Consider the following 14,043-nt stretch of genomic DNA (forward strand, 5'->3'; position numbering starts at 1 on the left):
GGGAGACCCTAACCAGCGCTGACTGTGCATCTTAATAGGTTACACAGCCTGTATACAGCCTCCCCCCTTCTACAACCCCCTGGTACCCTGAGAGATAGCTGGAGTTGTTCTGGAGGGACTTGCTCTTCACTGACAGCATTGTGCAGGCAGGAAAATGGCACTGAACGCTGCTGGGTCCGCTCTAAGGAGAAGCTGCGCCCCCAAAATGGCGCTGTATTCCCGCTCTTCATAGGATTATACTCGCCCCCAAAATGGCGCTGTATTCCCGCTCTTCATAGGATTATACTGGCCTGATGAATTATGCTGGCTGAGATCCCGGGACTCAGACAGGCTGTGTGACCAGTGTAGGGTATAGGCGCTGGCTCAGGGCGCCCCTCACAGCGCCGCACTATGTACCGCTGAGCCCCGGAGCACAGTTAGTATTGCGCTCCATACCCTGTTGCCGCCATCTTCACAATGGCCCCCCGCTTGCTAGGGAGGTCGGTGACTCACTCGCCACCAATCTTCTGGCTCTGTAAGGGTGTGGCGGCATGCTGCTGGGGTGAGCGATCGCCTGTGGCTGGGAATGATCGATCTCCTCAGGAACTCAGTGTCCTGTCAGCAGAGATAGTGGCTCAGACCCCGCAGGGCGGCCACTACTCCCCTTCCTTAGTCCCACGAAGCACGGAGGCTGTTGCCAGCAGCCTCCCTGTAAAATAATAAACTTTGAAATAAAATTTTACTAAAGAAGCTCTGTAGAGCTCCCCTAGCTGTGACCGGCTCCTCCGGGCACATTTTCTAGACTGAGTCTGGTAGGAGAGGCATAGAGGGAGGAGCCAGCCCACACTCTCAAACTCTTAAAGTGCCAATGGCTCCTGGTGGACCCGTCTATACCCCATGGTACTAATGTGGGCCCCAGCATCCTCTAGGACGTAAGAGAAATGTGCATCGTGATAAATAGGGCCACAAGTCAGATAACAGAAGGCTCTGATCTGTGGGCATAGGCATACAGGCATACTGTATATAGGACAGTGCTATATAGGACCTCACTAAGTTACTAGGCCTACTGTAAGTGATTCTTCGTTCCTCTTGTTTTACAATGTAATCTACTTACTCCAGTTCCTCAATCTGACACTGTTTAAACAAACCGGAAAAGTTGGATCCTGCCTCAAATCCGTCCTCCTCCTTATCGGGAAATCTGCATCTGGCGAAACTGCAGAACACACAGAAACACAAACTGCTCTTACTGCAGAGAATCACATGACCCGCTAAAGCATATAACATTCAAAATAATATTTCATGTAACCAAACTGATGGAATTTATATGCTAACTCCAGTTGGGTCCCGGGTCGGGAGGAGCTCTCTCCAGTGAGTGCACTTAATACCTTGGACCAACCTACCTTGACCCAGCTCAAGCAATTGTACCACATGTTCTCCTCCGCCAGACACCATGAGCAGATCAGCGGATGAGCCCCATTGTCTGTGCATTAAGACTCCTCTGTTATCGGGTAATACAGCAAACACTTACCGGAGTTTTGAAGACTTAGAAAGTGCTGGAGCTAAAACGTCCCGAGCGTTTGGCCCTATTATGTAGTCATGAAAAGATACAGTGTATTTGTTTGTGCTTCTCCCCAGACAGTAGGCTACAGCCCGGTAACCAATGTTCTCCTGGTCACTTTCTTCTCCATAAAGACCTTTGATTTCCACATCAGGGAAGTGAGACATCATTCTTCCCACATAGTCCTCATCCTGAGTCTCGTACAGGCAGCTTAGTGTCTCATTGTGGAAGAATGATGGACGTATCTTTAGCCATTCCTCCAAGATGGATTTGTCTCCAAAAGACAAGGGACAGCCAATGGTTCTCTGAGCCTCCTGAATCTGTTTCTCACTGGAAAGGCCAAATAAGAACCGTACAGTTAATGTTAGATGGGCCTGATCTTCTGATGCCTTCAGTAACTCTGTCACTTTCGTAGCTGTTTCCGATTTCTCATCCAGGACATAGTAGAGAGCAGCAAAGAACTCCTGCACACTCAGGTGGATGAAGCTGTAGCAGGTGTGGATATCGACGTCCCTGTGGAAGATGCTCTCATTCAGAAACACAGACTCCAGCTCTGACATAGAGAGTCCATGTCTCTCAAGATCTGATTCTTCAAACAGAATTGTCCGGTCCCAAACACCTTCATTGGCCAAAGCACACAGCTTCCTTATACATGCACTTATAGGCTGGGCAGAGTTCCTTCCATGATACTTTATTAGACCCTTTAGGTACAACAGGTAAATGGAAGTGGTTGTCCTGGAATTAATAACATGTGATCCGCCTCTTAGTTGCTGTTTGATTATAGTACATATAATCCAGCAAGTTACAGGGACAATGCACAAGGTGAACAGAGTATTATTGTCCTTAATGGCACTAAGTGCCAGGTCCGCTTGTTCTTTGGTTTCAAAGAAATTGTAGAAATATTCCTCACGCTGAGTCCTTGTAAACCCCAGAATTTCCACATATCGTGGGCTTTGAACAAAGCCCTTCAACTTCATCAATGAAGATGATCTTGTGGTGATGATCAGAGAACTGTCCACAAGCAACTTTTTCCTAAACAGACTGTTTAGAAGGACTTCTTTAGAGACCTCCTGAAACGGATCATCACAAACCTCCGTATCTTTCATTGAAGCCAATTTTAATTCATCAAAACCATCAACAATAAGAAGTATTCTCTCAGAGTCACTGAAAATTGACTGCAACAGATCAGATGAACACTTCAGTCCGCAAAATCTGGATAAATATCCGGCCAGGCTTATTTTGCAAGTAATGGTGTTGACTTCTCTACAGTTAACATAAAACGCAAAATGAAACTTGTCTTTATAGAGATTCCCGGAGGCCCAGTCTAGCATGATCTTCTGGGAGGTCATCGTTTTTCCTATCCCGGCAGGTCCTTGTAGCACCACAATCTTGGGAATAATCCCATTATCATGTGGCTGAAACAGAGCCTGTACAGTGGTTGGAGAATAGTCCTCTGATGACCTTTTAGCCATAAGCTGTAGATGCCTCTGGCCTGTAGATGTTATCTCATGCTGTCTTTCCGCTTCATCCCTGTGATTCTTGACCAGAAAAAGACTTGTGTATCGTTTCTTCATATTGAAAGCTTCCCCAATCCTTGCATTACTATCTTCAATGCGTTGGTATTCATTTACCATGTCATTTGCATATTTTATCCGCCAGTCTGTTGGGAATATAAATGTATGTATTAATAAATTCTAAATACTCTGAAAAACCATAGAGATATATGTTTATATAATTGTAAACTCACAACCTTAGTACAGCTCTTCAGCTTCAATCAGACTTTGGCTTTTATATAAATAGCTCATTCCATGAAAGTTGTGTCAATGACAAAAATGAAAAATAAGCTGTGGCTTTGTATTTGTTACCAGATAACAGTCCCTTTATAGTGTTAAATATTGTTATGAGGCATGCTGGGCATGGCTGTAACGTGTTCTGTGGTGGCCACGGTCCTCAAACATATGAGGCCAAATGTAATAGTTTCAGAAAGTGAGAGATTTGGTAAGGTTTTTCAGGTTTTTTTAAAGTGGCAATCATTTACACTACAAAACCAGGTTGATCTTGCTGTATAAATGATTGCCACTTTAAAAGAAACCTGCAAAACCTTACCAAATCTCTCACTTTTTGAAACTCTCACTCTATTACATTTGGCCCATGAAGTCATAACCCCTAGTTATGTCCTTGACATTGGTCCCCGAAATAGGCTGATCAGCACATACTAATTATGCCCTCTGGCTTCCAGATTCTGACCCCATTATGTTGGTGCACCATTATGTTGGTGCACATTTATCTGATTACAGCAACGTACAGCTTATTTGCTTATAAATCCAACTGATTCCAGGATGGACTGTCTGATTACACAATTTGTAGTCACTCAACAGACTTAATTGCTTCTACTCGTTTATCATAAACCTAATACCTGATTAGATGCAGAGTTTCTTTTGGCTGTGCTCTTTTCTGATTAGGATTTTGCAACATATGACCATTTTTTTTAATGTTTTATTTTTAGTTTATGTACAGGGTGATTCAAAAGTCGCAGTACACCCTTTTGTTTCAAAAACTGTGCAGGAAATGGGAAAAGAGAATACTCTGGTAAGGTATGGGTGAGGAGGGCTATCTTTTATGGTATGTACCGAACATCTTTAAATCGGTCATCTTGAATCTAAGTCAGTTTCTTCAAATGGAAAGGAGGTCATGTAACATGTCAAACACCATCAGAATTAGCTGAAAAGTGTATTGCTGCAAACAGATTTGAAATAGCAGTTATGGTTCAAAAGTTACAACACTTTTTTTGTTGCAGGTAACTGAAGATGGCCTTGACAAAAGATGAGAGAATTGAGGTCATTTTCATGTCTGGAGAACAAAGTTTCCTTGTCATAGCTGCAGATTTTAACAACCGGCACCCAGAAAGACCTCAAATTTCACATAACACTGTCAGGTGCCTTATTTGATTTTCAACCACAGTCCCAGTTTCCAAATTCCGAGAAACTGGGACTGTGGTTGACAAGTCACGGAGTGGTCGTCCAGAAAGTGCTACTGATGAAACAACCTCAACAATGGTTTTGGCATCCTTTGTGAAGAGCCCACAACACAGCACAATGCCCACACATTAAATGACTGTCCTTTATGGAGAACAGTTCAGCCTGTAATTTCCCCAAAAAAGTGTTGTAACTTTTGGACCGTAACTGCTATTTCAAATCTGTTTGCAGCAATAAACTTTTCAGCCATTTGAAAAAACTGACTTAGATTCAAGATGGCTGATTTCAAGATGGCACCCATGTTCGGTACATACCCTAAAAGATAGCCTACCTCATCCATACCTTACTGGAGTATTCAGTTTTCCCATTTCCTGCACAGTTTTTGAAACAAAAGGATGTACTGTGACTTTTGAATCACCCTGTATTGATGTTTTGTTAGGATCGTAACTTTGCTTCTACTGACAGGAGCTTAATGTTAACATTATGGAGACCAGTATGGAGAAGGCACCTGAGACTGTTGGAGCAGTTTGCTAAGGCAGAATGGGCCAAACTATCTGTTGACAGGTGCAGGGGTTTCATAGAGAGCTACAGAAATTGCATGACTGCAATGATTGCCTCTAAGGGTTTTGCAACATCATGATAGGATAAGGGTCCCATCATTTTGTCCACACCGATTTGTGTTTTTTTTTAATAGTCTATTGAATCAAACATCTAAAGCAAAGTCTTATTTCTATTAAATATGGAGTAAACCAGATGTTCACAAATGCGGTCCTCAAGGCACCCCAACTGTCCAGGTTTTAGGTATATCCATGGCTCAGCAAAGATGGTTAAATCAACTTTGACTGAGGTGCTAATTAAGTCACATGTGGCCAAGCATGGATAAACTTAAAACCTGGGCCATTGGGGTGCTTTGAGGACCACGTTTGAGAACCTCTGGAGTAAACAATAATTGATGCCAATTACTTTTGTCAGCTTGAAGTTATCTCAGAAAAAAATATGGGTTCTTCTTCTTTTGTGGAAGGGTACCGATAGATTTGTCCACATCTGTAATAATGCTATAGGGTTCCTGGTGATTCTTTTGTTGAAAGCGTGGGTATTGCAATATAAGAGATGCTCTATTTCTTATGTACTACATTTTCCACATTAAATGGACTATGACAGAAGTACACTTTATCCATCAAACACAGCTGGTTGATAATTTCCCCCTTTTCATGGGGATACGGTCACGAAACCGCAGTTCGGATCCTGGCAGTCTACATACCAACACTGGAATACCAACAGGATCCAGCGACGGAATGCAGACCACCGGAATCTCGAATGAGGATGCAACGAGAACCTGCGGAGGTAAGCCGCAGGGGTTAGGTTTAGGCTGCGGGGGGTGGATTAGGGTTGGGCTACGGATCGGGGGGTTAGTCACTCCACCCAGTTAGGGTTAGGCTGCAGGGGGGAGGGTTAGGCTGCAGTAAGGCGGGGTTAGGTTCAGGCATCATCGGGGGGATGTTAGGGTTAGGCTGCAGGTGAAGGGTTAGGGTTGGGCTGGGGATCAGGAGGTTAGGGTTAGGCTGCAGGGGGGGGGGGTTAGGCATCCCACCCGGAGGTTTAGGCTGCAGGGGGGAGGGTTAGGGTTAGGCTGTGGTAAGGGGTGTTAGGTTCAGGAATCACCGGGGGGAGGTTAGGGTTAAACTGCGGGGTGGGGGAGGTTAGGTTCTGGCTGCGGGGAGGGAGAATCAGGGGGACATTTGGGGAAGGGAAGTATACTTACCTTCCCCTGTCAGGATCACGAACATCGGGATGCCGTGGTCAGTATCCTGACCACCGGCATCCCCAGTGCCGGCATTCTCTACCCAACCCTTTTCATATCCATTTAAATAAAAAAACCTTGCTGATATAAGTTCACAAAATCATCCCTATACCTATACTAATACTACAAAGCATGTCCTGTCTCTTACATTCTCAGAAAGTGTGGTACATTGTTCTGCCCTCACTAAGATCTTCCTTGATCAGATTTAGACAGACAGCATAACCACCTCTACTTTCCAATAATCCAATCAGATGTAATGATCAAAGAATGGTGTGTATTATACAGTAGAGGGAAATGCTAAAAATGTACATACAAACAATAGAATGCAATTACAAGATACAGTGGCAGTGTAAAATAATACAGCTGGCATATATAACTTACTGTTAGCAGATCTATGGTGGCAGATTTAAGGTCGTAATCTCTTACTATCGATACTATGCTGAGGGGATTATATATAGACCACATGGGAAGTAAAAATGGAGCAGATGCCCCGGTCATTTTCTATAAAAAGACTGATATCTTATTATATTGTTTCCTATAATCAAATATTGTTTGGCTGCTTTAATTAATTTCTAAAAGCACTACAGCTCTGCTATATTCAGATACTTGCCTAGGTGAGAATGTACTTCACCACTTCAACAGTAGGGGGGGGCTAGTAATTGGCTAAAAGGTTAGCAGTACAGTGCTGACTTGGTGCAGAAATCACTAGCAACTCCAGGTACTGTCTATACTGGTCGGAGTAACAAATAGCATGTAGTTGCCCCAGTATTCTGACAGTGAGGTCAGCATAGGACAGTACAGGAGAGGGCCCTGTTTGAGAAGGTGAGTGTTGAATGACTAGATAACCAGAGGAAAAGAAGGAAACACTGGTTGTTAACTCTTGATAGGAATCTGTGTGTGAAGAAAGCTGTATTTTTGGTAGTTAAGTTGAATTTTCTTTCTTTTTCTGATTCCTCTGGGGGACACTGGTATACTGGGGTATAGATGGAGTGGCCGGAGCTTGGGCAAAATGAAGAGGAGTGAATATTTTCCAACAAGAACAATCCAAACAGATAATGAACAAGATATTGAACAAACAAGAACAGAAAAAGGACAAAAGAACATAAAGGGAAGGTACACAGTGCCCCCAATGAATTTACTAAAAGAGATTTAATTAAACATTCCATACTCTCATTCATCCATGGAGAACATTGGAACACACGGAAGGGACCAAAGCTGTCCTTAAAAGGGTACATGCAGAAGTTGTTGCTGCATCCTTGGACACTAAAGTATTGTATCAGTAGACATTTGCGAAGGTGTGCACTGAAGACCAGTAGGCCCAGCTGCCCATCTGAGGCCATCTGCTGCCCCATCAAAGAAGCTTCCACCAATCTGGTGGAAATTACCCTCAAATTTTCAGGACAGGTTGTTCTGCTCCAATGTTAGCCTGACAAACTACCAAAGTAATCAACCTGACAATGATCTGTTAAGATGCAGGCCACCATCTTTTATGGACATCATAATGGGACAAAGGTTCATCCATCCTGCAGACTTCTGGGTCCTATGGTCATACATTCACAATGCCCTTACAACATCCAGAAAGAGAAGATGGCCCTCTTATGCTGGAGATTTATCATGGTCTCAGGCTGGTATCACAATGGAACTAGGAGACCTCCTGTAAGGAAGATGGGGTAATGAGGCCTACACAAAAAAAAGTGACCAGTTTTCCTGGCTGCACGCACAATAGGGCAGGCTGCCAAATCCAATGTCTCAAAAGATGTAAGGCTGTCCACACCAGATTGAGACACCAAAAGCTACTGTGGATATGTCTGGAGGCTACATTGGCATCACTTTTTCAAGGAAGATTTACACTTTAGTAAAGAAAGACAGGTCAAACTCCCTTATAGAATATGCGTAACGAAAAGTAGTAAGATGCCCAATAAATAAAAGGAGTTTATTAAACGCTTCACTTCATATTAGGAGATAAAAAGCCTAGTACACCGAAGGAGAAAAGTGTTGTGAATAAAATAGCAATGGGTACCCTCCTTATACATGGAGTTAATTGGTATAAAGAAATGGAATATATATAGAGTGTACAAATTCTCTGTTCAATTACCTAATACAGTAATCTAGGAGAATACTATCACTTATGTTTCCCTTATGACCAAACTGTATTGGTACCAGGAATTATGGGAAATGCATATATAATTCCTGTATGCTAAACACTTTCACTTCCTACCACTGTGGGGCAGATATGCACCAGATAAGTCGGAACTGTGGGTCTAAGTATATTTACACATGATCCATGATAATATATGCAATGCAGTTACAACATAGAACAAGTCATTTTCACATATGCATAACTCCATTTATAACTCCATTTATAAGGAGGGTACCCATTGCTATTTTATTCACAACACTTTTCTCCTTCAGTGTACTAGCTTAATCTGAGATCTGGGAACTACCCATTATCCTCCATCCTTATGGTACAAAAATAGATATAATATATATACCAATCTATACAATTTTTGTGCACCACATTGAGGACACTTTCCCTCTTCTTTTGAACTTTGTGACTGATCAGATATATGTACGCACAAAATCTCACAATATCCCCTTAGCCGCAGCATGATAGTCATACTGCAGCTTTTTGGTGGAGTCATCCGGGACGCCTCCTTGTGGCTGTGCAATGCCATACAAATTAGAAACAGGCCCAAAGATCATGCACGTCCTGTCGTAATTCTTGACTAAAACAGACTGGTGCATGGTTTGAACCTCATTTGCAGAAAAAAAAACCTTAACTCTAAAAATCATGGCTTCAACATCCACGTCCTTAAAGCCAGCTGAGGTAAACCTTGGTGAAGGAAGGACCTCTGAAAACATCTTGGGCTACAAGTACAGTAATAGTCTGCGAGCTGCTGGAGGTGCGGGACTTGGTTGGACTTTGTTGGAGTCTTCCCGTATTTTTTAAAACGGCAATCATTTCCAAACTGGTTTTGCTTTGTAAATGATTGCCGCTATAAAAAATACTTTTGGTAAACCAGTCCAGGCCCCGAGTGCTGAAGGCAGAAGAAGGCATGGGAAAGTGCGGCTGTGGGATGCTGATCCAACAGTAATATGAATAAACTAAATAAAACATAAAAGCAAAGTGGCTTCCTCAGGCAGCCATAGATAAAGCACCAAACTGCAGTCGGAGCCTAAAAGGACAAAAAGACTGAAACCCAGGCAGCCAATAGGGACATAGAGGGTGAGGAGCTTAGTAAATTTACAGTACTCAAAATGTTGCAACTGCCCACTAAACCTCCAGGGGACCAGTGTCCCCCATGAATGAATAAACCGCACCACGCTCCTTCTTAGAGCATTATAGAAAACATTTTACTGACCTTCAAGTGTTATAGCTGATGACATCGCCTGTAATATCACTGAAAAGATAAATGTAGAAGGTGAATGTAACCAGCATAGGTAATAGTTATAACTTATCACTTATTATTTATAGAGACACCACAATCATTTATAAATGGCACTATGTGTTCCCTACTGTTAGTTATAAGCTATACAGAAAGATGATCTTCAGTTTATACATAGAAATAACAATTGTGTGTTATACTGTACATATAGTAACGTGATTACTGCATTGGGTAATAAGATATACATGTACAATTTATTAGCAATTTGACAGAACAGCTATTACACCCCAGAAACTGTAAATTAATTCCCAATGTCTGTAAATAAAACACCCCCCGCTTTATAAATGCAAAACTGACACACATTTGTATGGATTATACCAAACACTCTCCTTCCTTTACAGCACCAGTATTATTCAAGAGGAAGTGCACAGTGACTGTCCTGTGTGTGACATTTCCTCCTGCACTCAGTATAAGAGGTGGTACACAGTGACTGTCCTGTGTGTGATGTGTCCTCCTGCAGTCAGTATAAGAGGTGGTGCACAGTGACTGTCCTGTGTGTGATGTGTCCTCCTGCACTCAGTATAAGAGGAGGTGCACAGTGACTGTCCTGTGTGTGATGTGTCCTCCTGCAGTCAGTATAAGAGGAAGTGCACAGTGACTGTCCTGTGTGTGATGTTTCCTCCTGCACTCAGTATAAGAGGTGGTACACATTGACTGTCCTGTGTGTGATGTGTCCTCCTGCAGTCAGTATAAGAGGAAGCGCACAGTGACTGTCCTGTGTGTGATGTGTCCTCCTGCAGTCAGTATAAGAGGAAGCGCACAGTGACTGTCCTGTGTGTGATGTGTCCTCCTGCAGTCATTATAAGAGGAAGTGCACAGTGACTGTCCTGTGTGTGATGTGTCCTCCTGCAGTCATTATAAGAGGAAGTGCACAGTGACTGTCCTGTGTGTGATGTGTCCTCCTGCAGTCAGTATAAGAGGAGGTGCACAGTGACTGTCCTGTGTGTGATGTGTCCTCCTGCAGTCAGTATAAGAGGAAGTGCACAGTGACTGTCCTGTGTGTGATGTGTCCTCCTGCAGTCAGTATAAGAGGAAGTGCACAGTGACTGTCCTGTGTGTGATGTGTCCTCCTGCAGTCAGTATAAGAGGAAGTGCACAGTGACTGTCCTGTGTGTGATGTGTCCTCCTGCAGTCAGTATGAGGAGGTGCACAGTGACTGTCCTGTGTGTGTTGTCTCCTCCTGCAGTCAGTATAAGAGGAGGTGCACAGTGACTGTCCTGTGTGTGATGTGTCCTCCTGCAGTCAGTATAAGAGGAAGTGCACAGTGACTGTCCTGTGTGTGATGTGTCCTCCTGCAGTCAGTATAAGAGGAAGCGCACAGTGACTGTCCTGTGTGTGATGTGTCCTCCTGCAGTCAGTATAAGAGGAAGTGCACAGTGACTGTCCTGTGTGTGATGTGTCCTCCTGCAGTCAGTATAAGAGGTGGTGCACAGTGACTGTCCTGTGTGTGATGTGTCCTCCTGCAGTCAGTATAAGAGGTGGTACACAGTGACTGTCCTGTGTGTGATGTGTCCTCCTGCAGTCAGTATAAGAGAAAGTGCACAGTGACTGTCCTGTGTGTGATGTGTCCTCCTGCACTCAGTATAAGAGGAAGCGCACAGTGACTGTCCTGTGTGTGATGTGTCCTCCTGCAGTCAGTATAAGAGGTGGTACACAGTGACTGTCCTGTGTGTGATGTGTCCTCCTGCAGTCAGTATAAGAGGAAGCGCACAGTGACTGTCCTGTGTGTGATGTGTCCTCCTGCAGTCAGTATGAGGATGTGCACAGTGACTGTCCTGTGTGATGTGTCCTCCTGCAGTCAGTATAAGAGGAAGTGCACAGTGACTGTCCTGTGTGTGATGTGTCCTCCTGCAGTCAGTATAAGAGGAAGTGCACAGTGACTGTCCTGTGTGTGATGTGTCCTCCTGCAGTCAGTATAAGAGGTGGTACACAGTGACTGTCCTGTGTGTGATGTGTCCTCCTGCAGTCAGTATAAGAGGAAGTACACAGTGACTGTCCTGTGTGTGATGTGTCCTCCTGCAGTCAGTATAAGAGGAGGTGCACAGTGACTGTCCTGTGTGTGATGTGTCCTCCTGCACTCAGTATAAGAGGAAGTGCACAGTGACTGTCCTGTGTGTGATGTGTCCTCCTGCAGTCAGTATAAGAGGAAGTGCACAGTGACTGTCCTGTGTGTGATGTGTCCTCCTGCAGTCAGTATAAGAGGAGGTGCACAGTGACTGTCCTGTGTGTGATGTGTCCTCCTGCAGTCAGTATAAGAGGAAGCGCACAGTGACTGTCCTGTGTGTGATGTTTCCTCCTGCACTCAGTATAAGAGGAAGTGCACAGTGACTGTCCTGTGTGTGATGTGTCCTCCTGCACTCAGTATAAGAGGAAGTGCACAGTGACTGTCCTGTGTGTGATGTGTCCTCCTGCAGTCAGTATAAGAGGAAGTGCACAGTGACTGTCCTGTGTGTGATGTGTCCTCCTGCACTCAGTATAAGAGGAAGTGCACAGTGACTGTCCTGTGTGTGATGTGTCCTCCTGCACTCAGTATAAGAGGAAGTGCACAGTGACTGTCCTGTGTATGATGTCTCCTCCTGCAGTCAGTATAAGAGGAAGTGCACAGTGACTGTCCTGTGTGTATGATGTCTCCTCCTGCAGTCAGTATAAGAGGTGGTACACAGTGACTGTCCTGTGTGTGATGTGTCCTCCTGCACTCAGTATAAGAGGAGGTGCACAGTGACTGTCCTGTGTGTGATGTGTCCTCCTGCAGTCAGTATAAGAGGAAGTGCACAGTGACTGTCCTGTGTGTGATGTGTCCTCCTGCACTCAGTATAAGAGGAAGTGCACAGTGACTGTCCTGTGTGTGATGTGTCCTCCTGCAGTCAGTATAAGAGGAAGTGCACAGTGACTGTCCTGTGTGTGATGTGTCCTCCTGCACTCAGTATAAGAGGAAGTGCACAGTGACTGTCCTGTGTATGATGTCTCCTCCTGCAGTCAGTATAAGAGGAAGTGCACAGTGACTGTCCTGTGTGTGATGTGTCCTCCTGCACTCAGTATAAGAGGAAGTGCACAGTGACTGTCCTGTGTGTGATGTGTCCTCCTGCAGTCAGTATAAGAGGAAGTGCACAGTGACTGTCCTGTGTATGATGTCTCCTCCTGCAGTCAGTATAAGAGGAAGTGCACAGTGACTGTCCTGTGTGTGATGTGTCCTCCTGCACTCAGTATAAGAGGAGGTGCACAGTGACTGTCCTGTATGTGATGTGTCCTCCTGCAGTCAGTATAAGAGGAAGCGCACAGTGACTGTCCTGTGTGTGATGTGTCCTCCTGCAGTCAGTATAAGAGGAAGTGCACAGTGACTGTCCTGTGTGTGATGTTTCCTTCTGCACTCAGTATAAGAGGTGGTACACAGTGACTGTCCTGTGTATGATGTGTCCTCCTGCAGTCAGTATAAGAGGAAGTGCACAGTGACTGTCCTGTGTGTGATGTTTCCTCCTGCACTCAGTATAAGAGGTGGTACACAGTGACTGTCCTGTGTGTGATGTGTCCTCCTGCACTCAGTGTAAGAGGTGGTACACAGTGACTGTCCTGTGTATGATGTGTCCTCCTGCAGTCAGTATAAGAGGTGGTGCACAGTGACTGTCCTGTGTGTGATGTGTCCTCCTGCACTCAGTATAAGCGGAAGTACACAGTGACTGTCCTGTGTGTGATGTGTCCTCCTGCAGTCAGTATAAGAGGTGGTACACAGTGACTGTCCTGTGTGTGATGTGTCCTCCTGCACTCAGTATAAGAGGAAGTGCACAGTGACTGTCCTGTGTGTGATGTTTCCTTCTGCACTCAGTATAAGAGGTGGTACACAGTGACTGTCCTGTGTATGATGTGTCCTCCTGCAGTCAGTATAAGAGGAAGTGCACAGTGACTGTCCTGTGTGTGATGTTTCCTCCTGCACTCAGTATAAGAGGTGGTACACAGTGACTGTCCTGTGTGTGATGTGTCCTCCTGCAGTCAGTATAAGAGGTGGTGCACAGTGACTGTCCTGTGTGTGATGTGTCCTCCTGCACTCAGTATAAGAGGAAGTACACAGTGACTGTCCTGTGTGTGATGTGTCCTCCTGCAGTCAGTATAAGAGGTGGTACACAGTGACTGTCCTGTGTGTGATGTGTCCTCCTGCACTCAGTATAAGAGGAAGTGCACAGTGACTGTCCTGTGTGTGATGTTTCCTCCTGCACTCAGTATAAGAGGTGGTACACAGTGACTGTCCTGTGTGTGATGTGTCCTCCTGCACTCAGTATAAGAGGTGGTACA

The 14,043-nt window shown here is 44.6% G+C and overlaps 1 protein-coding gene across 3 annotated transcripts in view; it reads right to left on the reverse strand.

Moving 5' to 3' along the window:
- LOC135054664 (NACHT, LRR and PYD domains-containing protein 3-like) overlaps window positions 1-14,043 on the reverse strand; it is a 131,340-nt gene that overhangs the window by 17,216 nt on the left and 100,081 nt on the right. For all 3 annotated transcript variants that reach the window (XR_010243550.1, XM_063957905.1, XM_063957904.1), the window contains exons 4-6: window positions 9,676-9,714; window positions 1,508-3,197; window positions 1,094-1,192 (exon numbers count right to left, since the gene is read on the reverse strand). Coding sequence is in view for 2 of the 3 variants with exons in the window: in XM_063957905.1 (XP_063813975.1) it covers window positions 1,094-1,192; window positions 1,508-3,197; window positions 9,676-9,714 (1,828 nt within the window). In the remaining variant the exon portion in view is untranslated. The remainder of the gene's footprint in view (window positions 1-1,093; window positions 1,193-1,507; window positions 3,198-9,675; window positions 9,715-14,043) is intronic.

Source organism: Pseudophryne corroboree, chromosome 3, assembly GCF_028390025.1.
Source record: "Pseudophryne corroboree isolate aPseCor3 chromosome 3, aPseCor3.hap2, whole genome shotgun sequence".
NCBI classification, from domain to species: Eukaryota; Metazoa; Chordata; class Amphibia; order Anura; family Myobatrachidae; genus Pseudophryne; species Pseudophryne corroboree.